The 25,160-nt window shown below is 48.7% G+C and overlaps 1 protein-coding gene across 13 annotated transcripts in view; it reads right to left on the bottom strand.

Moving 5' to 3' along the window:
* Positions 1 to 25,160, bottom strand: part of ST3GAL3 (ST3 beta-galactoside alpha-2,3-sialyltransferase 3) — a 166,906-nt gene that overhangs the window by 34,014 nt on the left and 107,732 nt on the right. For 8 of the 13 annotated variants that reach the window (XM_053920287.2, XM_053920289.2, XM_053920282.2 and 5 more), the window contains one exon: positions 20,086 to 20,247. The exons of the other annotated variants lie outside the window; for them this stretch is intronic. In XM_053920287.2, the coding sequence (XP_053776262.1) occupies positions 20,086 to 20,247 (162 nt within the window). The remainder of the gene's footprint in view (positions 1 to 20,085; positions 20,248 to 25,160) is intronic. 13 annotated transcript variants of the gene reach the window in all.

The following is a 25,160-nucleotide window of genomic DNA, read 5'->3' as shown; positions in this document are numbered from 1 at the left end:
CCTCACCCCCAGCTAGGGACCTGGCCTGCTGCAGCCCAGGCATGTGCCCTGACTGGGAATCAAACTGATGACCCCCTGGTTCATAGGCCGGCGCTCAATCCATTGAGCCGCACCCGCCAGGGCTCCAGACTGACTCTTTTCTCTGGGAAATCTCTGGGGTTAAAGACTGTGGCTGTGAAAGTGTGGACTGCAGGAACTTACGAATGGTGAAAGTTTGCAAGGTTACCACACTAAGTCAACTAGGGACAAGGACTGCTGAGCAGTGCTGAGCCCTCGGCAGAGGCTACAGACCGTGAAGCCACAGGGGGGCCAACACATATGTTTGTGTGTCTCTGTTAACAGTTCAGCAGCTCAGAAGCAGAAAGGTGGCTGGGTAAGGCTCACCGCTTGGGCATCACTGCATGAGGCTAGCTGGAGGACAGGATGTGATGGAAACGTGAGGAAATGGAAGAACACCAACGATGCAGAGGACCGTGGTGTAGGGTGGGGGTTCTGGCTTTGATGGGAGGGAGGCAAGGCCAGGCTAATGTAGTTGATCAAGCAAAACCTAGGAGTCATTCCTTTCTTTTTCAGTCCCATTTGCCCGGGATCATCACATTCTACAAAGAGGAACACCTACTTCACAAATAAACCAACTGGAGTTATTCTTGACTCATCTCTTTTTCTTGGCTGCCTCTTATCCAATTCATCAGCAAATCCTGTTAATCTCTAAATATATTCTAAATCCATCCAATTATCTTTATTCCCATTGCTACCACCCAGGCCCAAATCATCACCTCTTGACTATGGCAATGGTCAGTGTCCAGCTTCCACTCTCGCCCCTCGATCCATTCTCTAGAAAAGCCAGAATGGTACTCTTAAACTAGCAACCACGTTGTGCCATCGCTCTGCTTAAAACCTTCCCACCGCCCTCTGAAAAAACCAAACAACAGGTTACATGGCTAACCCTCACCTACCTCTCACCGCACTCCAGGCCCTCCCCCTTACTCACTCTGCCGCACTAGGTTAGACTTCTGTCCCGCCCTTGAATACAGTAAACTTTTTTCCGCATCTAGAACCTTCCAGAACACCTCTGGGTCTTTCCAAAACTGGCTCTTTGTTTCCATTCGGGTCTGTTCAGATGTCACCTCCTCAGAGAGGTCTTCTCTGAGTGCTGTGTTGAAGTGGGTTTCCTTCTCCTGGCACTGTCACGCATGCTATTTTCTTCATAAACATTTAGTGCCATTTAAGACGATCTCGTCCACTTGCTTAGTCTCTCACACGTGTACTGGTTTATTATAACATGGAGAAGGTAAGTTCTATGTGAATATGGACCTGCCCGATCCGTTCACTGCCATACCCCTCAGAACCCAGACCTGCGCTGAGTATCTGCTAAGTGAGGTCAGAGGTCTGCCTTCCACCAAGTCCGTAAACTCCCCGCATTCATTCCACTCCCTCCTTCTTCCCTCTCGATAAAACCAGGAAGTATCCATTCTTTCATCAAAGATCAGCCTTTCCACATGTGCAATGCCTTCCTGTCTCAGTCAGACTAAAGCACGGAGTCCTTACAATGCCTCCAAGGCCATCCGTGAACCTGGCACCCCGCTCCCCCGTTTCTTCTTTAATTTCATCTTCTACCCCTCTCCCCCGGCTCACTACATCATATTCATGCCTCTTCCTGCCTTAGGGCCTTCACCTGAGCTGTTCCCTCTGACTAGAACATTTTTCCCCTCCAGATACTCATTTGGCTCACTCACTCACCTCCTCTGGTCTTTATTCAGGCCTCACTTTTCCCACAAGGGGAACTCTGACCGTCCTATATAACACTGCAACCTGCTCCAATCACCCGGCCACACTTTCTTTTTTCCCAAATATTATCTTGCTCTAATTTACTAAATAGTTTACTCATTAGTTGTTTATTGTCTGTGTTTCCCTGGTAGAATATAAGCTTCATAAAGGCAGGGTACTGAGAGGAGGGTATCTCCCCAAAGTGACAGTACACATAAGCTGTCTTTAGCCCCTTTCATACTTACGGCCTCACTTTCCCCACTGGACTGTGTGTATTAGCTGCTGGAAAAATTTACTACAGTGTCTCTCTGAGAAACATTTTCCCACCTACAATATGTTGCTGGTTTGGGAAGCCTATAGCATAGACACTTCACTTTAACTGTCTTTAACTGGATGTCTGAAAAACAAAAAAGATTTTTTTCAATTAGTTTCCATTCAATATTGTTTTATATTCGTTTCAGGTGTACAGCATGGTGGTTAGATAATCACATACTTTATAGCATGTCCCCCTGGTATTTCCAGTACCCACCTGACACCATCCGTAGTTATTACAGTATTACCGACTATATTCCTACGCTGTACTTTTACGTCCCCGTGACTATTTTCTAGCTGCCAATCTGTGCTTCTCAATCCCTTCACTTTTTTCACCCAGTTCCCCACCCCTCCCCTCTGACAACCATCAGTCTGTTCTCTGTATCTATGAGTCTGTTTTTGTTTTATTTGTTCATTTATATTATTCGTAAGATTTCACATGTAAGTGAAATCATATGGCATTTGTCTCTCTTATTTCACTTAGTATAATACCTTCTAGGTCCATCCACGCTGTTGCAAATGGTAAGATTTCATTCTTTCTTATGGCCGAGTAATATTCCCCAACGGTCAGTGCCTATCGACCTCTCAGAAGAGTGACTACACAACGTTCTGATTTGCCTGGGATGGTCTTGGTTTATGTCTTATCCTGAAGGAATTATTAAAAATGTCCACTTTCACTCTCAGAAGTGTCCGAGTTTGGACAATAACATAGGATCACCCTACCTAGCAGCAACGTATGACATAATTAATCACTCCTCTTAAAATACGTTCTCAATCTGGCTTCCAGAGTGCCACATTTTCCTGACCTTCCTACCGTCGCACTGGGTGTTCCTCCTTTTCACTCTCCTTTGCAGGTCCTCCCCCAGCTCCCACTGCACTAAATGCTGCTACGCCCAGGACTCAGTCCTTGCTGCTCTTCTCCAGCTACATTCACTCTTTTCCAGAGCCTGGACCTCTCCCCTGCATGCCAGACTCCCACACTCCCCTGCCTTCTCAGAATCCCCACTTGATGTCTCAGAGGCATCTCCAACTTTGCACATTTAAACTTAAGTTCCTAACGCTCCCTCTGAAGTCTGCTCTTCTTGCAGTCATTTCTCCTTCTTTGGAAGTGACACCTTATGCCTCCAGTTGCTTCGACTAAACACCTGAAGTCAGCCTATGTTCTTCTCTTTCTCTCATACCTACTCCTGAGCTGCCAGCAGACCTGTCAGCTCTGCCCTCAGAATATAGCCTGGACATGACAATTTCTCAGCACCTCCACTACTTCCCCCGGGGTCTGAGTGCCGTCCTCTCTCTCACAGATTATTGCAGTAGCCTCCTGTTGGACTCCCTCCCTCGTAAGAGCCTATTCTCATCAAGGCAGCCGGAGTGACCCTTTAAAACCTGTTACTCCTCTGCTCAAAATCCTCCATCCTTATAATGACCTACAATGTCCCTGTGCTTTAGACTTCTCTTAACTTTCTGACTTCATCTCTTATTACCTCCCAGCCACATAGGCTTCTTTTCTGTTTTTGGATCTTACTTTGGAGTTTTTGCAATGGCTGTTTCTTCTGTCTGGAAGGCCCTTCCCTCAGATATCAGCATGCCCTCCCCCAACTTCCTTCAGGTTTTGACTTAAATGTCACCTTTCCCAGTCACCTTCCCCAGTCACCTTCCCTCACTTTTTTTCTTTTTATTGCTTTTTAGAGAGAGGGGAAGGGAGAGAGAGAAACATTGATGCAAGAGAGAAGCAGCGATTGGTTGCCTCCTGTACCCACCGGAACTGGGGATTAGTGCCCAGACTGGATATTGTACAAGTCTGGACTGGGGGTTGTATGCACCTGCACCCGGGCTGGGGATCAACCCACAACCTAGGTATGTGCCCTGACCGGGAATCGAACCTGCAACCTTTTGGTTACAGCATGACACTCCAACCACTGAGCCACACTGGCCAGGGTTTCCCTAACTTTCTATTCCCCATTTCTGCTTTGTTTTTCTTTAGCACTCCGCAAGATCTACTGTACTATACCCTTCATTTATATATCTGTTTCATTTATGTATCTGTTTTTGTTTATGTATCTGCTTCCCCATTAGGATACAAGCTCCCCAGGGACAGGGATGTTTGTCTGTTTTGCTCACAGCTGTACCTCCAACACACAGAGCAGCACCTGACACAGCACGCACTCAATAAATATTTGTTGAATGAATGGATAAAAAACAGGGCCCGTAATACCTCTACCTCGCAGATGAAATGCGATAAAGCATGGAAAGTTCGTGGCTCACCATGTTGCTCAATAACTGTCAGCTCCTTACCTCCTTCCCTCCCCTCCCAGTTTTGGTATCAGCCATGCCCTCCCTCTCCCACAGGGAGTGCCAGGGCAGAGGTAGGGTCATTGGTAGTAGCTGCTTACGAATAACTGCGACAGCCCCACCAGGACTCCCCCAGCCCGGGGCCAGGCTCGGCCCTGCTCCCAGACACTGGTTTCTCTGGTTAGGCTCCAGAGACATTCAGTGGCTGAGTGAGACATTCAGAAGCCTTGTCCTCAGACCAGATCTTTGTATCAAGGGCCCAGGGACGGTTGCTCCTCATACCCAGCCGCGTGAACACACCCCATAGACACAGCCCTCAGAAGTGTCCACGGGTGATACGTAGTCTCAGTCTTACAGGTTTATGCCGCATCACTGCGCGACTGCTTCCCTAGCCCCCTTCCTCCGAGTTCTCTCCCAGGGCTCTTCTGCGCCCCTCCACGTTCAGTGTACAACCTGCCAACCTCGTTCCAGGGAAGCCAGAGTGCTCTGCCCACCAGAGACTCCTGCTGTCTCCACATGCCGGGAGGGCCCTGGGAACTAGCCATTCTGGCCAGCTGCTCGTCCCCCAGCAATCCATTCTGGCCATGGCTGCTTCATCTGGAGCGGCCTGAGTCCTGTCTCTACCCCTTTCTCCCGGCACATTTCTCCTAACTTTAGGAACAGAAGCTGTTTCCTACAGGTGAAATACAGCCAACCTGGGACAATTTCTGGTCTGGAGTTACTTCTTTCAGAATCCTTGCCCCTATACTTGGATGACCAAGCCTGCTGGAGAAACCCCACCCAAGTGCACAAACTGGGGCCACTTCAGACTCATGGTTCCCACCCTGGCCTGCTCTGCTGCCTGACAGTCTTGGGGTCACCCTAGTGAGCAGGCTCTTCCATTCTCCACAGCAGTCTTCCCAACATGTCCTCTCTTTTCAAACTTCTTAGCACCCTGCTATCAAATGGAAGAAGTGTCCCTCTTGAGATCAAAGGCCAATTCCTTTCATTGTTCTTTTTTTAAAGTATATTTTATTGATTATGCTATTACAGTTGTCCTATTTTTTTCTCCCCTTTATTCCCCTCTGCCCTGCACCACCCCTCCCTCCAGTACTCCCCCCCTTAGTTCATGTCCATGGGTCGTACATATAAGTTCTTTGGCTTCTCCATTTCTTCTACTATTCTTAACCTCCCCCTGTCTATTTTGTACCTATCATTTATGCTTCTTATTCCCTGTACCTTTTCCCTCATTCTCCCCTCTCCCCGCTGATAACCCTCCATGTGATCTCCATTTCTGTGGTTTGGTTCCTGTTCTAGTTGTTTGCTTAGTTTGCTTTTGTTTCTTAAGTTCAGTTGTAGATAGTTGTGAGTTTGTTGTCATTTTACTTTTCCTAGTTTTGATCTTCTTCTTTTTCTTAGATAAGTCCCTTTAACATTTCATATAATGAGGGCTGGGTAATGATGAACTCCTTTAACTCGACCTTATTTGGGAAGCACTTTATCTGTCCTTCCATTCTAAGTGAGAGCTTTGCTGGATAGAGTAATCTTGGATGTAGGCCCTTGCCTTTCATGACTTGGAATACTTCTTTCCAGCCCCTTCTGGCCTGTAAAGTTTCTTTTGAGAAATCAGCTGGTAGTCTTATGGGAACTCCTTTATAGGTAACTGTCTCCTTTTCTCTTGCTGCTTCTAAGATTCTCTCCTTATCTTTAATCTTGGGTAAGTTAATTATGATGTGTCTTGGTGTGTTCCTCCTTGGGTCCAATTTCTTTGGGAGTCTTAGAGCTTCCTGAATTTTCTAGAACTCTGTTTCCTTTGCCAAATTGGGGAGTTTTCCTTCATTGTTTGGTCAAATAAGTTTTCATTTTTTGCTCTTCCTCTTCTCTTTCTGGCACCCCTATGATTCGGATGTTGGAATGTTTAAAGTTGTCCCAGAGGTTCCTAAGCCTCTCATTTTTTTGAATCTTTGTTTCTTCATTCTGTCCTAGTTGAATGTTTATTTCTTCCTTCTGTTCCAAATTGTTGACTTGAGTCCTGGTTTCCTTCCCATCACTGTTGGCTCCCTGTACATTTTCCTTCATGTCACTTTGCATAGCCCTCACCTCTTCCTCTGTTTTGCATCTGCACTCAGTCATTTCTGCGAACATCCTTATTACCAGTGTTTTGAACTGTGCATCTGATAGGTTGGCTATCCCCTCGTTGCTTAGTTCTTTTTCTGGAGTTTTGATCTGTTCTTTCATTTGATCTGTTCTTCCATATTTCTTTGTCTTGGTGAACCTGTGACGTTGGAACAGGTAGAGCCTTAGGTATTTGCCAGTGGGAGGCAACCCACGTCCTGCATTGTGGTGCTGTATGTGGGGGAGGGGTCCGAGAGGGAACAATGCCTCTTGCTCACTAGGCTCTTGGATGGCTTTCAGTCATTTCCCCTGCTACCCACAAGCAAATTGGGCCCTTCTGGTGATGATTCCCAGGTGGGTGGGCTTGTGTATGTTCTCGGATACTGTGGGTCTCTCCAATGAACTCTCCTGTGAGGCTGGGAGTTTCTCCTGCTGCTGCAACCTCCACAGATTTATACAGCCAGAGGTTTTGAGGCTTTATTTCCATGCACTGGAACCCTGGGTTGCATGGTCTGTCTCGCTCCCTAGTTGTTCCCCCTGGTTTATCCACATGTGAATGTGGGACCACCCAGTCCACCAGCTGCCACCTTGCTGTGTGTCCTCTCTGCCCCGGCTGACCATCTCCACGTCTCCACTCCTCCTACCGGTCTGAATGAATGTTTCTTCTTTAACTCCTTAGTTGCCGGACTTCCATACAGTTCAATTTTCTGGCAGCTCTGGTTGCTTTTTGTTTTTAAATTTGTTGTGAGGAGGTGTGTGTGAGGAGGCACAGTGTGTCTACCTACACCTTCATCTTGGCTGGAACTCCTCTCATTTTTCTTAAGAACCTGTTATATTGCCCTGGCTGGTGTTTCACTCCCTCTCTTTCTCCCTCCCTTCCCCTCTCCCTAAAAATAAATAAATAAAATCTTATTTTTAAAAAAGAACCTGTTACATCATTCATGACATCATTCTTCTCTGTAACTCCATTTTTGGTCTATTTACAGGACCCTTCCCATTGGTGGTCCAGACACCCACTTCACCCTCACAGCCACACCTGTTCCAGGTTCAAGTTTATCTTTCTTCTCCCTTCACAGGCATGCTCCTCCGGGAAGAGTCCACACGCATTGACCCCAGACCCTCACCTCATGATTCAGCTTGATGTCAGCTGGCTTTCATCCCCACTGCACCAGGCAAACGGCTCTCACCAAGGACTTCTCCATCTCTAGCTCCAGTCTCTGAGGTCCCACTCCTGCCTTGCCTCCTGTGGATTTCAGGCCTCTTATTCTCAGTGTGCGTCCTGATACCAGAGCAGACTAGCAAAGGCCAACTGTTCTCACCCTGCTTTCAGACCCTCCTGGGAAGCCCTTATTCTGCTTTGCCCCAGATGCCTGAGCACTGGCTTCCCGACCCCCCGGGCTCTAGCTCCCTTGCTCCTGGCACCGCCTGTGATTGCTATGGCCTGTGGCACCTCAAAACTCCTGATGGAAAGCATTCAGCAGGGCTTGTATGATTCCTATTTGTCGGCCCTCACAGTGTATAGATATTGGTAGGGTTTCAATAAATGTTTATGAAGTAATTACCATCACCTTACTCTGACATACTGTTTTTCATTTTACTATAATCCTTTCATCTTCACCAAAGCCATTTAAAGTAAGCAGGATGGGCATTTCCCCTCATTTACAGTTGAATAAACCTGAAAGGTTTATAGATGAAAGGTTCTAACAGTGAGAAGGTGCTGAGCAGGTCTGAAACCTGAGATTTCCGACCCCAAAGCTGGCGCCCTGCTGGCACTTTGCAGGGCTGACACAAAGGCCGAGTCTGTGACAGCAATGTGGGCTAACGGCAGGGCATATTGAGAGTTTGGTAGCTGGTGAACAGTTTTGCTCATGCCTACCAGGTCAGTAGCAAGATTCTGTTCTAGGCTTATCTTGGTCACTGTTTTTATGCGTACTCTTTAGATAGGATAGAATGGCTTAATCATCAAATCCATGGAAGACAAACAGGAAAGAAACAGCTTATTTCGGAAACCCAAGGAGAATCCAAAGAGCTCCAAATAGGCAGTTATTTGGCTAAGGCCTGGTTTTGGCCCATAAATTCTGGAACAGTCCTGAGGAGAAAGGGGATGTGGACTTGGCAGCAGCATGCTGAGGACAGGCTTACGGTCAATGTGACATGACCACTAAAGTAGTGTCTCTTGGGTGCCAGTCACTACGAGGAGCATCAAAAACGGAAAGGAGAGCTTATTCTGCTGCCCGTTCTGCCTGGCAGGCCACCTCTGAGCAAGCATGGGCTCCCTTCTGGGTGCCACCTAAAAGAACAGTAATAAAGCGGAACCGACCCAGAGAAGAGAACTACCGTGATAGGGAGGAGACCTGAAGGCAGAGATGTCTGGCTAGAGAGGACTAGAGGGCACACGACCACCAGCTTCAAGTCTCTGAACATCTGACAGAGAAGAGGTATTAGATGTGCTCTGTGTGGCTCACGCACGTGGAGCTAGGCCCACAGGAGGAAGTCACGAAAAAGCAGATTTTGGCTTTCCTTAGTTAAAACTCTCCAGGTACAGCATTATGCTAAGTGAAATAAGCCAGACAGTGACAAAGACCTTTTGATCTCACCTATAAGTGGAACCTAATTAACAAAACAAGCATGCAAGGAAAATATAACCAGAGACACTGAAATAAAGAACAAACTGACAGTAACCAGAAGGGAGGGGGAAGGGGGATAATGGGGAAAAGAAGGGGAAGGGTCGTCAAGGAACATGTATAAAGGACCCATGGACAAAGCCAAAGGGGGGCAGGATTGAGGGTGGGAGGTGGGGATGGGTGGGGCGGGGGAAAGTGGTGGCAGGAAGATGGAGACAACTGTACTTGAACAACAATGTTTTAAAAATTACCAAAAAAAATCTCTCTAGTTACAGAGTATCTTGAAGTGGATGGCCTGCCTCTGGAGGTTAAGAGCCTCTGGCTATTGGAAACGGGAGGAGGACTAGGTACTTTCCACGATTCTAGACCTACCAAGCCCAGGAAACTGGCAGAAACCATCTTTCCTTGTACCTCTCTGGACTGAAGTAAGTTCTGAAGCGGCAGCAGGTCCAGCCTCCAGCCCAAGTTCTGTGGCCAAGGCTGCAAGTTCAGTCCCTTAGTGCTAGTGTCTAGGGACTCTCTTGGTAGGCCTGTCTACAGTTTAGATAACTTGTTTTCTCTCTTTAAAAGGAAAAACTTTAGAAAGGGAGGAGGTTGTGGGAGACTATTTTTATCTTGGGTGTCTATTCCAAAGTTCTGGTGTTTTGCCAAGATTTAAGCATGGAATATACAACACTGTTAAAAATAACCCCTCAATTGAACAGAAGGCGTGGGAGAGAGGGGATAGCCAGGCAATTTTGCTAGAGGGTGGGGGAGGTGGGTAAGGAGAGGAACCTGTACCCATGGACCCTGGGAAGGGTTTTATTCCAGAAGAGTTATGCAGGCTCAAAGGGACTAAGGACCAGGGAAATACAGTCCCTAACGGCTCCTTTCCAGAGAACTGCCCAGTAAGTGCCCTTTTGGGGCGCATCTAGGATATAAACAAGCTGACAGTTTTGAAGGGTTCTCCCAGGATCAAGTCTGCCATTTTTCAGTCCTGACTGCCAGCCTATGGACAAAGGTCAGGGAAAGAGGATGAGGAATAGAAGCCAAAATAGGTTAATAATGTCAAAAGCCACGGAAAGGTCAGACATAGATGCCAGAGAAAGTTCTACTAGATTTAGCTATCGGGAGTCTTGTGATTTGTGTGTGAAGGCTTCCAGACAGTGCCTTCTATAACCAGCCATTCAACATAAATGGAATTATCTTATATGTATTGTTCCATAACTTGCTCTTGAGAAATTAAGACTAAATTGTGGGGTCATGTCAGTAAATATGATCTGATATCATCATTTTTTATGACTACGTATTATTTCATCACATGGCCATGCCATATTTACTTAATCGTCCTCAACTAAGAGGCATTTATGTTGTTTCCAATTTTTTGCTATTATAAACATGCTTCGACAAGCATCATATTACAATAACTTGCGTGCACAGATACAATTATTTCCTCATGTGAAATATTTAGAAGTGCAATTGTTGAAATGGAATCCACATTTTATACTTTATTACATATTGCCTACATTGCCTCTCAAAATTTTGAAGAGAACAACACTATTCTCATGATCTCCTCCAATCTCTCTAGCCATTCCTCCCCATTCTCCTTCATTATTTTTCCCTCCTGTGAATCCCTTATGAGCTGGTATTCCCAGAGTTATGTACTTCGGTTTTCTTCTTCTCCCTCCAAAAATTATAACCTCAAGTGCCTACAGGAGCCAAGAAGACACTATAAATATGTTACCTGGGCCAGGTAGAAGACAATAAAAAGTGGCAGAGTTATAGCAAATTAGAGTGGACACAACGCATAAAAGCACCCCCATCACTTGAGAACACTGTGCCAGCCATATGAAGCATGTCCGTAGACAGATTCAGCCTGTAAGCCGCCAGTTTGGGACCCAGTCTACACACCTTCCCTACACTACCTCACCCACTGCCAAACTTCATCCGAATGCTGGTCGCTCCCACTGCCTCATCTCCAGCTCTGACCTCTCCTCCTGGACTCTAGACCCACGTGCACGTGGCTACCCTATCTCCTTCCGTGTGCCAGAGGCACCCACATGCCTTACGTCCACAACACAGTCATGATCTCTGCCCTGCCCTTTCCTCCTGACCAAACCAGAAACAGCTGCCCTTCTTTTTGGGTTCCCTATCTTGATGAATGGCATCCCTATTTTTTTTTCTATATTTGAAGCCAGAAACCTGGGAGTCATTCCAGATTCTTCCCTCTCCCCAGCCTTCTATACCCAGTTAATCACCAAGTCAAATCAGTTCAGTAGACATAATAGGTGCTGGGTGGCCACAATGAGGAATGAGGTGCTCCTGTCCTGGAGGGGGAGACATAATGTCATGATCAGATGTGGGGGAGGCGGTGGGAGAAATGCCACACAGGATGCTCTGGGGGAGAGAAGGAACAATTTGATTATATTTTCTAGGTGTTACTAAGCCTCTGTGTTCCATCCCTATGGATTACCTTCAGCAGTTATCGCAGCAGTAACTGATCTTCATGTTTCCAAGTCCCTCCTCCAATTCGTCTTCCACATAAGGTTGGAGCAATCTCTCCAAATAGCAAATCTGATCACATCACTGTCTTGCATAAAACATGTCAATAATTCCCCATTTCCTTTATGTTACAATCAAAATCCTTTGAGAACGACTTGTCAGGTCTCCCGGGTCTTGGACGGCTTCTCCAGCCTTACCTTCCAGCGTTCCAGGGTGTAACACGATTATGCCCCAAACAAGCCAAAACACTTGCAGTTCTCCGGACGTCCCTGTGGTTCTCATGCTTTTAGTTTACACATTTCCTCTGCCTAGAACACCTATCATTTTTCAACTGTTTGATTTCTATGCAATCTTTAAGACTTGGATAACACATCACTTTCTTTAAAAATCCTTCCCTGACCACTTTCCCCCACAAAAGACAGCTTTTCCAGGGGTTCTCTGTTACACACTCTACCAGTGCTGCTGGCTTACGGTCAGGGAGGGAAAGAAACTTCTGAGGCATTTTGTCCAGGCTGCTGAAGGGAACTATGACAATGTTCTTACCTGGATGTCTTTGAGAAGAGGCTGTGTTGAGAGAATATGGAGGTGGCGGGGGGAGGAAGGCAGACAGTGAGTGATTTCAGAGGAGGTCAGGAGACCAGGAAGAGGCACAGCTCCTTGGCTCTGGTTGGCCATGGCCTTGAGGGACCCATGAACGCTTCAGGTCCACAGACTACATACTCTGAGGCACTACTGACATGACCTGTCCCATCCACTGACACCTGCAGCACCTACCCTTGCTAAATACAAAACAAAACCAGAAAGTCTTCAGCTGAATGATGGTGAGACACCACTTATCATGAACCAATGAGAGAAGCACCTCTGTCTTTTAAATGCTAGAAGCAAATAATTACAGTGAAAATCAGGAGGTACTGTCAATAATAACGGTAGAAGAGGAGTGAGCACAGAAATCCTCCTTAGGAAAAAAAAGCCTTCTTTGACCCGTTCAGTTTAATTTGGTGTCTCCTTTCTGTGTATTCACAGCATCTTATACTCTCAACTACTATGACATCAACACTCTGTTGTAATTTCGTTTTCATGTCTGATGCCCCTTCTAGACTGAAGTTCTAGGATAAAAATTATGTGTTACTCTGCATCCTTAGTACCTAGCGTGGTACCCAGTATATGGAAATGCTCAAGATAAATAGTGGGGGAAGGAGTGGGAAGGAAGTTTAGCTAAACAGATTTCAAATTGAGAAGTCTGGTGATAAAGAGGGATAAATACAACAAACCAGGCCAATATCATGAAAAACATTCTTTCGCTGTGTCAGAGACATGAGGAAACTGTCAGGGAACTGCATAATGACTTACTTATATGAAGATTATTCATAGCAGTGTTGTTTATAACAGGAAGAAATTGGGGAAAAGAACTAAAAAGACTCCAGTGCTCACATTTCTACCAATGCTTCATAGGAACTCCAAATGAATTTCCCCGAGTGAATTCGACAGCTGCCCCCAGCCTGCCCTCCGCTCTGTGTTCTCTAGGTTAGGAAGCGGTGCCGCCATCCCTGGCTGCCCGAGACAGGGTCTGTTTTCACTCCTCCCTCTCGCTCACCCCCACCCCACCCACCAAATGTCCTTCCTCCTTCCCTAGCATCTCACCACCTGCTCCTTGCCCGACCACTGTCCCCAGCACCTCCCTCCCCCCCCACTTCTGTCACCTCCTCTAATCCTTCCCCCTCCACGTCCAGTAATGACCTTTCTGAAATTTCTAAACCACAACCTGATGCTGTCCCTCTCTTGCTGCCTCAAAACCTCTGACCTCATAATAAAGAGCTTTTATAATAATAAATAGTCGTGGGATGTAAAGTACAGCATAGGGAATATTGTCAATAATATTGTAATAACTACACGCAGTGCCAGGTAGGTACTAAAACTGATCAGGGCTAGGGGGAGGGGGCCCTGGCTGGTGTGACTCGGTTGGGTGTCGTCAAAGGGTCACCGGTTCAATTCCCTGTCAAGGCACATGCCTGGGTTGTGGGCCAGGTGCGCCAGTGGGGGCATGCGAGAGCCAATCCATCGCTGTTTCTCTTCCTCTCTTTCTCCCTCCCTTCCCCCTCTCTAAAAATCAATAAATAAAATCTTAACACAACAACAACAATTACAACAAAAACTTATCGGGGGGTACCACTTTCTAAATTACATAAATGTCTAACCATTGTGTTACACACCTGCAACTAATATAAAATAATATTGAATGTCAACTTTAATTGAAAATAAAATAGCAGTCCCCTCAGCATGGCCTTCAGGGCCTCTTCCCGGCCTGGGGCCTGAACTCTGCACAGCCCGGATTGCTTGCCAGTGTGTCTCCTCCCCTCAGAGCAGCTGCCTCTCCTTGGCCCGTTTCCAACTGTCCTGCCCCAGTCAGCACAGGTGGCACCTCCTCCAGGAAGCCTTTCCTGCCCACTTGGTTTGGTTCGGGCCCTTAACCTGGGCGTGCATGCCCCCTTGGCGTGCTCTGTCACTGCAGCCACTACACTGTTCTGTTTGTCTTTCTGATCCACTCAGCTCCTGGGGCCACCAGCTGTTACTTATCACAGTCCCCCCAAAGCTCTTCACAGACTTGGCAGAGTGGGAGTGTTTAGGGAGTGGGGAGGAGCAGAATCTGACTTGGGTCCCTGGGGGCCAGAAGGGGGGCAAGCAGTCACCATGGATGGGGTCTAAATGGGGATGTCTGAGGCCTGGTTCTGGCCCCCCCAGAGGCGGAGGATGTGGGAGGCGCTCTCCCATGCCCAAGGGCACTCTCTGCCACACAGGAGCCTCTGCGGGGGGCACAGGGATTAAGATCGCTGCTGCGCAGACATGCTCAATTCTAGGGGGCGGGTGCTGGCCTAATGATGAAGCCATGATTTTCCCAAGCCATTCTTTATTCTTTATGGCCTCAGAATTGCAGAAGCAGAAATTGTTCACCCTTCGTCTGAAGCTTTTCGTGACTTGTGCGGAAGAAATGCCATCAACAGCCTTTTGTTTGGGCCTGACTTGGGGGAGCATGCCAAGAAGTCTTTCTGAGTCCTTTCAGATGTCATTTCTGTCTCTCTGTAACCCTGCTCCATGAAAGCTGCTCACAAGACAGTTTTTCAGAGCTTCCAATGCTGTCATCCTCTCACAGCCCACAGAACTACTGTGTGACACCCACTCGGCCACGGGGCGTGCTGCTGCCACATCGGGGCCAGGTGCAGGGACTCAGGCAAGCCTCTCACTTTTCAACCTGGCCTGAATGTCGCCGGAACCCTGAGGTACGACTTGGACTTATGGCCCCTAGACGGTGATCTGGCACCACGCCTGCATTTTTCAAACCCACTTCCCCAGTGGCCAGCACAGGCATGCAATAAAAACGGGCTGAACAAGTGAAGAGACATGCAACTCCCGGTTACTTGAACTAACTGCAGGAGCTCACCAAAGTTAATGTCCTAAGAGGAGAATCATCTAGAATTTACTATCTTCTTAGAATCATTGAGGCTCTACCCACTCTTGATGCTGGTGGTGTGGCTGCTGGGAAGGAGCCCGGAGAGGTGGGCAGAGCAGCGCAGGGGCCTGGGGGTAGCGCAAGACGGTCAACAGGACGCCCCACTCTCATTTCCCTCTCAGAGCCAAAGCCGGCTGTGACAACTGTGCTTACAGGACAGACAAGGGCAAGGGAGAGAGGAGCTGTCCCCAGTTCGTTCCCAGTAAGCGACACGGCGTGAATTAGAGGTGAAAACTAGACAAGGATTAGTGGAGGACCCAGGAGGGGACTTCCATGCAATGTGTGAAGTGTTACAGACTGAGATGTGCAAAGAGCGGTGGGAGCCCCATGTCTAACGCTGCTAGGGGACCCAGGGAAGGGCCTCGCTGAGGCGGTGGCATCTGAGTTGGAGTTCGAAAGGTGGCAGTTATGAGGAGGAGCACTCCAGGTAGCACACCCACGTGGTGCCTACAAAGGTGCGTGCACGCCTGGTCCAGGCCCCCTCTGAGGGAGAAGCTGCCACGAGCAGCTCTTTGATCAGAGATTGCCGTGCTTTTTGCCAGGCGGCGCTGGAGGAGCCTGTTAAAGGAAGGGCAGTGGTCCTAAAGGCAGAGACCTGGGCGGTGAGCACTCCAGGCTGGAGGAACGGCCTCTGCACAGCACAAAGGTGTGGGAGACTATGGTTTGCAGGGCAAGGCCATCCAGGGGTTGGGGCGCCAGGAGGCAGAATCAGTTCCCTGGTGCTCTGACAGCTGCCACGAGGTCAGAAGCCTTTTTCTTTACTAAATTACAAGTTATCAGTTGCATCCTGTGTGGCTGGGGTTTTCAAAAGTCACATTTCCCGATATGAGGAGGCATTCCTGTATCAACAAATGCCAATCACCGGGGTTGGTATGCGCAGTCTGCACAAGTCCTGACGGCTCCCATCCACACACATACCAGAAGGCCTCAGTGAGAGTCGGGGCCGTCAAGGTGGGAGGAGGCAGAGCAGCGACAGCAGTCCCCGCCCGGGCCTGAGCACTCGCTATAGGTCAGCACCAGGCCCTGGGCCTCAGGGACGTCAGCCTGTGGAACCCTCACAACTGCCCATGAAGGAGGGACTATCACTCCCACTGAGCAGCTGAAGAAGCTGGAGCAGGCCTTGGACTAAGGAATTTGTCCAAAGTCACTCGGCTAGCTAAGTAGCAAAGCTGGGATTCAATGTAGGTTTGCTTGACTCTAAAACCCAAGCTCTTTTCATCTGCCTGGACTGAGGAAGAGGACCCCCCGGCCCCATCCAATCTTTGCTAGGACAGCAGTGATGAGATGCTGTGACCCTGGCATGGGCACTGGAGAGGCCCCAACCTCCAGGATCACTGACCCAGTGGTAAAGTCAGGTGGTAGAGTCGGCCCCTCCCCACTTCCCCCCTGCACCAAGTGATGAGTGGGGTTGGGCCACTTCTGCCCTAGCTACCAAGCTCTCTACTTCCTGACATCCACGTCAGCCCTCAGAAGAGGGCTGAGACATAGCCAGTAATTAGGCCCTTGTCACCTGCTTCCTGCTCTACAGTCTCTGCATCCAACTCCCGAGCCCTGCCTGAAAGGGGCTCAGGGCTGGGTCATTATGAGGACTGCTGCTCACAGAGGTCAGCCCTGGGGACCCACTGCAGGGCAGAGAACGGCTGGCCCTTCCTTCCTCCTCCAGCACATGGAGTCCCTGGGTGACCGAAAAGGAGACGGACGGAGCCAGGCTCCCCCCGAACCAGCACCCTGTGTGCAGCTGCGCCTGTGCTGACAGCTCTCCTTGGCCAGACTGTAGCCCTGGACGAACCCTTTGTTTCCTCCCAATAATCTGAGTGGCAGCAAAGGAATGCCCCTCCATGTGGGTCAACGACTTAGTCGGAGCCCAATGGAGACAGCGCTGGGTCAAGGCCCAAGCCTCCCGGCCAGCTAAGCAGTCTTACCCTCGGCTGCCAGCCCCAGGGCGTGGTTGGCCGGCCGGGATGCTAGGCTATTGCAGCACTGGCTGCACCCGAGGTAGCTGCTGACCGTATATTAAAAAGGACATTGCCTCTGAGGAAGGACTCCTTCCTCCAGGAGAACCGCATGGGAGCCACATGGACTCATGAGACCTAATCAAACCCATGGCCATTCTCACTGTATCCTCCCTCAGGTGTAGGGGAGAAGGGGAGACAAGCCCAGTATGGGAGAAAGGCCCTCCCTCCTGATGGATGTCAGGAGCACCTGTGCATGCAACAACCTCTGAGAAGAAAAAGGCACAGGTGAGTAGGCAGCGGCTTAGGGTACAAAAGGCCCTAAGGGCAAACACTGAGCTGAACAAAGTCCTGCCCTCAATCTCTCTCGTTTGTCCTGAGCGTGTGCAGGAGGGTGGGTGGAGGAGAGGGGGAATGAGGTGGAGACAGCGCTTTACCTGGTCGAACCCCGCTGATCACAGTCACCCTTGGATGTGCGGGAGCAAGGTGAGTGGGGACAGCAGTCACGGATCCATCTCTCATCAGGCCCCACAGAGCTGCTTCTGAGCGCAGGTCCCACGCACATGCCTTGGCCCATTTAGGGGTCTTGCTCCACTGTGGCGCATGCTTCTTGGGGTAAGCTCTGCAGCCGGCCTCTGGCCTAGACGCTCTTACTTGAGGGGCTGAGCAACAGAGTGGAAGGTGTCCTTTGGTTTTTTCCAACCACCTGTTTTCAAACTGTGTTCTCAGGTTGTCCTGATATGGGAAACTTCCCCATACTAAGCCCGTGGAGCACTGGGAGAATGGGTTGATCCCAATACAAGAGGCACAGAGATGTCACCGGCCAACCGTCAACAGGCTTGCTTTTGTGATACTGCCAGTCGTCCAGCTTGCATTTTCCCCATCAAGTCTCCCAAGATCAGGGGCCATGTTACCCATTACTCTCCAGATCTCCCTGGACAATCTCCTCTATCCTCTGAGGTTTCTGTAAGGATTACCTCCAGGTTTTTACCCCTGTAGCCCAGAGCGCGCTCCTGAGAGATTCACTGAACTCAGGCTCCCTAGATGGGGCCGTGGCTTCCCTCTGGCTGCTTCATTTCCCTAGGAGTAATGCCTGATCCCATGCATGGAATGGGAGCAGAGAGTAGAAAGCTGAGATGACCGGAAGCGGGCATGGACTGGCGTCCTGCCAGCACCTGGGAGAGGCGAGGCTGCAGCCCTGCTTCTCCTCTCTAGCTCTGGCTATTTGTGTGGGGAGGTACCCTATATGCAGCTGTGATCCCCTGCTCACCCCCTGGGTGAAGACTGAGTAGGGAGAGCAGGACTAAGTCCCCAAATGCCAGCATCCTCCTATCTGCAGCACCCCTGCCTCACCCTGGGCTGTGCGGCAGAGCTCAGACTGGCACCCCCCCCCCCCCCCCCCCCCCCCCCCGCAGCCTGTGCAGGGCGGTTCCTGGCCTGCAGCCTTGCGCAGGCTGGGAGCAGGGCCAGGATCACGTTCCCTGCTTTCCTCAGCCCCTGCTCTTCCCCAGAAGCAGAGCTCCCCACGTGGGGATCTTGTACCTGAACCAAGAAAAGCAAAGCTGCTAACCTGACAAGATCAATCTTCAAATACCGCAGGAATGCGGCCCGCCTGCCTGCTCTCACCAGAGACTGCGCTCTACGCACATCTAGGTCTGCTACTCCCCACAGAGCCTAGAGCTGGGTCTACCAGCCAAGAAGCTGCTGCCCACCAGAGGGACTGACCTTGCTACGGAAGCCCCATCCTCCTGGGCACAGCTCAGGCATCACCTGCACCAGAAAGTCCCCCTGATCAATCCATGATCATCCCTTCCCTTTTCAAGGCCTCCTCTGTCCTCAGCTCCTCCAGAGCCCGGATGCCTGGATACATGTTTGTGTCCAGGCACTGCCTCCCTGAACCCCGAGTTCAGTTGGTGCAGATGAGGCAAGGGAGGTGTGGAGCGGATAAGCCCACCCAAAGCCTGTGCTCTTATCACTACAGTCCAATGCTTATCAAACCTCAGTGGAGAGCGACCAGTTTGCTTTGCTTTTTAATTTTCAATTCTGTCACAGAGTGATACTCTCATAAAGTGTAATAGAGAATGAATCACTAGAAAAATTAGAACACATAGCACTCCATTTTTTAGTTATTAGAGTCAACTGACATAAACTCACTCTGTCTAATTGCTATAGACATTTCTAAAACTTTATTCTCAGTTTCTCAAAAACCTTGCTGCAGACCAGCTCACATCACTTTTGATTCCATTGCATACAACAGGCTCCCAACCGGCAGACGTCCTGCAGGGACTTGCCTGGCACTCACCTTCAAGAGAAGCTAGAGAGAGGGTGAGACAAAGCTCCTCGGGTCCTGAACTGGGGCAGCAGAAAAGACATACTGGGACACCACCAGGAGCAGTCAGCAGACTGAGGCCTAACACTTTGCCTGCGGTGGATGAATTCATAACCAGGGAAAGCCCAGCAGGTGGGTCTGCAATATCACCTGTGCAAAAAAGTGAGGGCCCCTAGTCATCTAGGGAGAGATTTTTCCAAAGAAAACATGACTTCTGGCATCTCCTGCAGACCCACCTGTGAGGGCTGGAATGCAGAGAAAAGAGGAAGATGGGGTATATACCTGTCAGGCAGTGTGGGGCTGAGTTCCTTGAATGGTGGGGGAGGCAGAAGAGGTAGGCTGAGACAAGAAGTGAAAATGATTTAAAAACAGAACGTGGATCAGTTCCCAGAGGAGGTCAGAACAACTAACACTGAGAAACACATGAAGAAAACCTGATAGCAGGGAAATCAAGAGGACCCAGATGGCAGCTCCTCCAGTTTCAAGCTGAAGTCCAAGCGAGGACAGGCACTTAGTCTGCCTGGCCCGTGCAGGGCCGTCAGCCCTTGAACCCTCTACTTAAAGGAGCTCTCTGACCTTCCTGGAAAGGCCTGGTGCCGAAGGGTTTCACTGAGGGGAGTGCCCCCTAAAAATACTTAAAATATTCTCCCCCTGGCTGGGTGCCTCAGTTGGTTAGAGCATCGTCCCATACACCAAAAGGTTGTGGGTTGGATCCCTGGTCAGGGCACATACCTAGGTTGTGGGTTCAATCCCCATTTGGGGCGTGTACAGGAGACAACTGATCGATGTTTCCCTCTCACATTGAGGTTCCTCTCTCTCTCAAAATCAATAAGCATATCGTCAGGCAGTGTGGGGCTGAATTCCTTGAATGGTGGGGGAGGCAGAAGAGGTAGGCTGAGACAAGAAGAGACAATATTGTCAGGTGAGGATTAAAGAAAATTCTCTGAACAAAAGGAACCTGCATTCCCCTACAGGCTCATGGTTCACAGCCACGACTCAGGACACGAGGTGGGACTGGAGGGTTTGATCCCTGGCTCTGTGCTACTGGGACCTTGGGTAGCTTCCAGCTTTTTCATTTGTAAAGTGGGCATAACGCCACTTACTCCACTGGGTTGTTGAAAAGACTAAATGAGACAATGACTTTATGGTGTTTAGCAGAGTGGCTGGCACATAGGAAGTGCTCTGTAAACCTGTGTGACATTTTATACACACAGGCTGTCTGTGTCTCCCAATGAAATGTAGGCTCTTCAAGAGGAGAGATTTTCTGTATCTTCTGCAATGCTTAAGCATCTCGCCCTAAAAAGCTGTCTGGCACATAGCAGGTGAGTAAATGACTCAGTAGCTGTTATCGTTAGGTTCACAGGAAAGCAGAGTTGCCGTGGCAGCTTAAAGGATGGGAGAGACGAGTGAGATTAAACAGTGATCTGAAGGGGTCGGCAAAGAGAACGAAGGTGTAGGCTCTTCAGGGCCGACACCCAGGAGAGGCTGGAGAATCAGGGCACAGGGAAGGGACTGACCTCAGAGAAGGGATTCTGTAGAGGGGAGTGACAGGACTCAATGACGAATTAGACATCCTCTTGAGAAAGGAAGGAGAAAGAACGACACCTAGATTTTTGGCTCAGGTGACAGAGTGGACAGTAGTGTCATTCACTGACATAGGCAATGCGGACTGATTTGATTAACTGGAAATTCAGTGAATTGGACACACCAATTTTGAGATGCTTGAGAGCTGTCCAAGTGGAGCTGTCCAGCAGGAAATGGGGCATCTGGGTGCAGGATCAGCACAGACTTGGGAGTCATCAGCGCATACGTGTTGGCTGAAGCAGAGGAGTGAGGAGAGGGCCATACACGGACCCCGGCAGACATCAACAGTTAAGGGTGGGCACAGAGAAAGGAGAGTGCTACAAAAGAGACCGAAGGAACAATCAGAGAAATGGGAGGAGAACTGAAAGGGAGACTGGAAAAAGAATTTATGAGGAGTTTCAAATGTTCAAAATGAAGGAAGAGATCATTACTGCCAAATGCTTCCGAGATGTCAAAAAAAGAGAAGGTCCCCCCACTGGGTTTGTCAGTTAGTCCTTTTTGGTGATCTGGACTAGAGCATTTCAGGGAGGGGGGTGGGGGAGAGGACGCTGGGCTACTGAGATTAAGAGTTAGGGGGATGTGAGGAAGCAGAGAATGTAATCATAACAAATCTTCTGCACACTCATGGGAGACTCAATTTGCTCCCAGTATGGAAGGACAGCAATTCTGTAGAAGTCGATGTCGCACTATTCTTCATAATTTATGGCCGGGGACAAAGCCTAGCAAGGGTGCCTCTTAATTTTACTGCCCCTCCTGCTGCTGTAGTGATAAAAGTCCCAGGGTCCTTTCTCTGGAATGACAGAGAGGGAGGGGCTTTGGAATGTGGGGACAGCAGACACCCAGCTACCCTGGCCAGCAGCCCACAAGCTCTCAAAACCCCCAGGGCAGTGCAACAGGCCTCCTGTATCTTCTCACGCAAGGGTCCTAAAACAGGCAGCTGGGAGTCTGTCAATGCTCCATCCAGACTTGCTGCTTCAGAGAGCTCAGTAAGGTTTCGAAGGCCATCCTAGCACTCTGGGGACTTCATCTGGTTTGGACCATGGCAATGATTTCTTAGCAGAGAGAATCACAGACGCACACAATCAAAGATAAACACCATGCGCCGTGGCCTTCCTAAAGCAAAGTGTCTCAGGAGAAGAGAGGTTTTCCTTTGCAGAGCTGGACAAGAGGGCAATTTCTGCACCAGTACCTCATTAGCCACCACCAGGCATCTGACAGACCTCTGCACTTTGGCCACTAGCCAGCCTGTCCGTGAAACAGCAGCTGTGAGAGGAAGTGGAGTGCAGCAGTTAAGCATGCCGGGTCTGTGGCTAGAGTGCTTGGGCTCAAAACTTGGCTTCATCACTTCCTGTGTGACTTCAGGCAAATTGTTTGACTTCTCCACACCTCCATTTCCTCATACTTAAAACTGGACTAATAACAACACCCATCTCATATGATTGTTGGAAGGGTTAAAACAGAAAAAAAAGGGCTTAGCACAGGACCTGATACGTTGGCGCGTGCTAGCTATCCCGGTCACGGCTGCTGCTGTTGCTCTGCAGCGCGGCTGGGGCCTGGGCTTGGGTTCTGCTTTCTGCTCAAGATGTTTGCCGCAGGCTGACTATCCTGTGGACGCCACGCTTGCTCCCAATGCTGAGAGGCTCCACAGGCCACGATCTAAATGACATGGTACTTAACTTAATCTTTCACCAAAGCACAAAAAGCCACTCAAAATAGGGAGCAAAGCATTGCCAGGAAAATGGGGTGTGTTAATTAAGGTTTTATGAGTTATATTTTTTTCTCGAAACCTACAGTTTGAATGTTTCCCATGACCTATGGTGAGATCTTTATTTCTTCCTGAAAAACTTACCTGATTATAATAAAAGTCATTGAGGAAGTGAGAATTCCCTTAGTGTCTAATAATTTTGCTGGAATGATCTAACATTTATTGTCCCAAGATGTATCATCTCATTTCATCCTCTTGACTAATGAGCTAAGTAACGCTCAGGCTTTCCCACAATCCATCACAGCCTGTTAAGTGAGAAAGCTGTGAGAACTCTCTGTCTCCAAATCTCATCTTCCCAATCGATCATATATTGGTATGTGTCAAAGGAATTATTTTTCTTTAGTAACTCTCTCCACTGAAAGAGAGTCTTGTCAACGTTCCTCACGCGCTCAGACTTTCCACTTCCTGAGGGCAGGTATTAATGTCCATTCGTAAAGCAAACAGTAAGTGCCTACTATGTGCTAGAGGCTCTGCTAAGTGTTGGCAGCCATGCACGAGACCATGTCTCTCTGCTAGGAAGTGCAGAGCCTACTATGGTAGAAGAAACATCAACAAATTACACACACAGTCGCAGAGCTACGTGCGTGGCACCGTCGTACAGGGAGAGGAAAGACAACTGGGTGTCTGCAGGGACTGGAGGTGAGGGAAGACTTTTCCAGTCCATGAGGCCGACGGGTGAAAGACCCCAGTCCACTGTTTAGAGCAGAGCAGATCCTCAATAAATTGGAGTTCCTTTCGATCTTATGCCCCATCTCTCTCGCTAGAGGAAGATGTATCCAGGCAGGAAAGTGTCAAGAATAAGGGAGGGAAGGAGGATTTCCCAGCAGACAGCACAAATGTGTGAGGGGGGACAAGCTGGCTTCCCGGGGAAGCAGGACGCTGCAGCCTGGAGAGGCGGCACACCAGCATCGCTTCCGTTACCACCGCCTGTGGCAGGTGTGGGAGCCAGTGACTAAGTGAGCACAAAGAGGGGTGAGGCTTAGGATCAGAGTGAGGATATGCTTCACGCAGCACTTGGTAATTAAAAAAAGAAAGATTTAATGGTTTGTTTTTATTAGATTGTGTCAAAACTAACACATCAAGAGCTACATGAAGACCTTTTGTGTCAAAATACTGTTGCTATACAAATCAAAATTCTGAATATATTTAATTTTTTTTAATTAAAAAAAAGATTTTGTTTATTTTTAGAGAGCGGGGAAGGGAGGGAGAAAAAGAGGGAGAGAAACATCAATGCCTCTCATGTGCCCCCTACTGGGGACGTGGCCCACAACCCAGGCACGTGCCCTGACTGGGAATCAAACTGGTGACCCTTTGGTTCGCAGGCTAGTGCTCAATCCACTGAGCCACACCAGCCAGGGCTGAATATAGTACTTAAATTTTTTGATTAAAATATTAAGAAATACTAGCTTCCCAAAGTAAAAGAAACCTAGATCCCAACACCAGAGATCACTCCTAACACCAAAAACAAAACAATAAAAAACCCAGATGCATTATTAATTCAAATATTAATAATAAAGCTAAAAATGAACTCTGGCTGGTGTGGCTCAGTGGACTAAGTGCTGGCCTGAGAACCAAAGGGTTTCTAGTTCGATTCCCAGTCAGGGCACATGCCTGTGTTGCAGGCCAGGTCCCCCGTAAGGGGCACGCAAGAGGCAACCACACATTGATGTTTCTCTCCCTCCCTTTCCTTCTCTAAAAATAAATAAAATCTTAAAAAAAAAGAAGCTAAAAACGTACTGGAAGGAAACATAGAGGAAGGCACCTTTACAAACTACTGTAAGTGGACGTAAATTCAAAAACTACTATATCAGATAATGTGCCAATATTTCAGTAACTTTCAAAATTACTTTTGATCCAGAAGTATCACTTTATTCCAGATATGTAATCTCACGTGTGTGGGAAACATTGTACAAAAAAGGTTATTCACTGAATTAATATTTTAGTTGTAAAGATTAGCAGTTGCCTAAATGTCCACGGACAGGGACCTGATAAACCATAGTGTGTCTTTACGATGGGACGCTATGTAAGGAAGGACAAGGGACTTCTGTTTCCAGCCATGATGGCATAACAGGAATGGGATTTACCCTCCTACCTTAAACAACCAGAAGACAAGTCAGAATACAGAAACAATAGTTTTTAGACCAGTGGGAGGATGGGGAGCCCAAACGCAGCCCAGTGGTCTTTCGGAGTTAAGAAAACAGATCAAAGTTTAGAGCGGCCCAGGAGGCTAGTATTTGTGGAGAAGACGGCCATAGAGGACGGAGCCGCACAGAAAGCTCCGGAGATCTGCAAAAGGGTCTCTTCAGATCTTTGGCCAAGCACCGATCTGCGCATACATGAGAGGAAACGCTGAGGCTGATGAACGACCGCCGGGAAGCAACAGATCGAACGATTGCTGGTGTTCACAAGGGCTGGAGTCGTCTGCACTCACACAAACCAGAGTGGAAATAAGTCGGCA

The sequence above is a fragment of the Desmodus rotundus genome, chromosome 3 (assembly GCF_022682495.2).
Source record: "Desmodus rotundus isolate HL8 chromosome 3, HLdesRot8A.1, whole genome shotgun sequence".
In the NCBI taxonomy this organism is placed as follows: Eukaryota; Metazoa; Chordata; class Mammalia; order Chiroptera; family Phyllostomidae; genus Desmodus; species Desmodus rotundus.
Note: the sequence above shows the minus strand (reverse complement) of the source record. Positions and strands in the feature narration are given on the sequence as shown.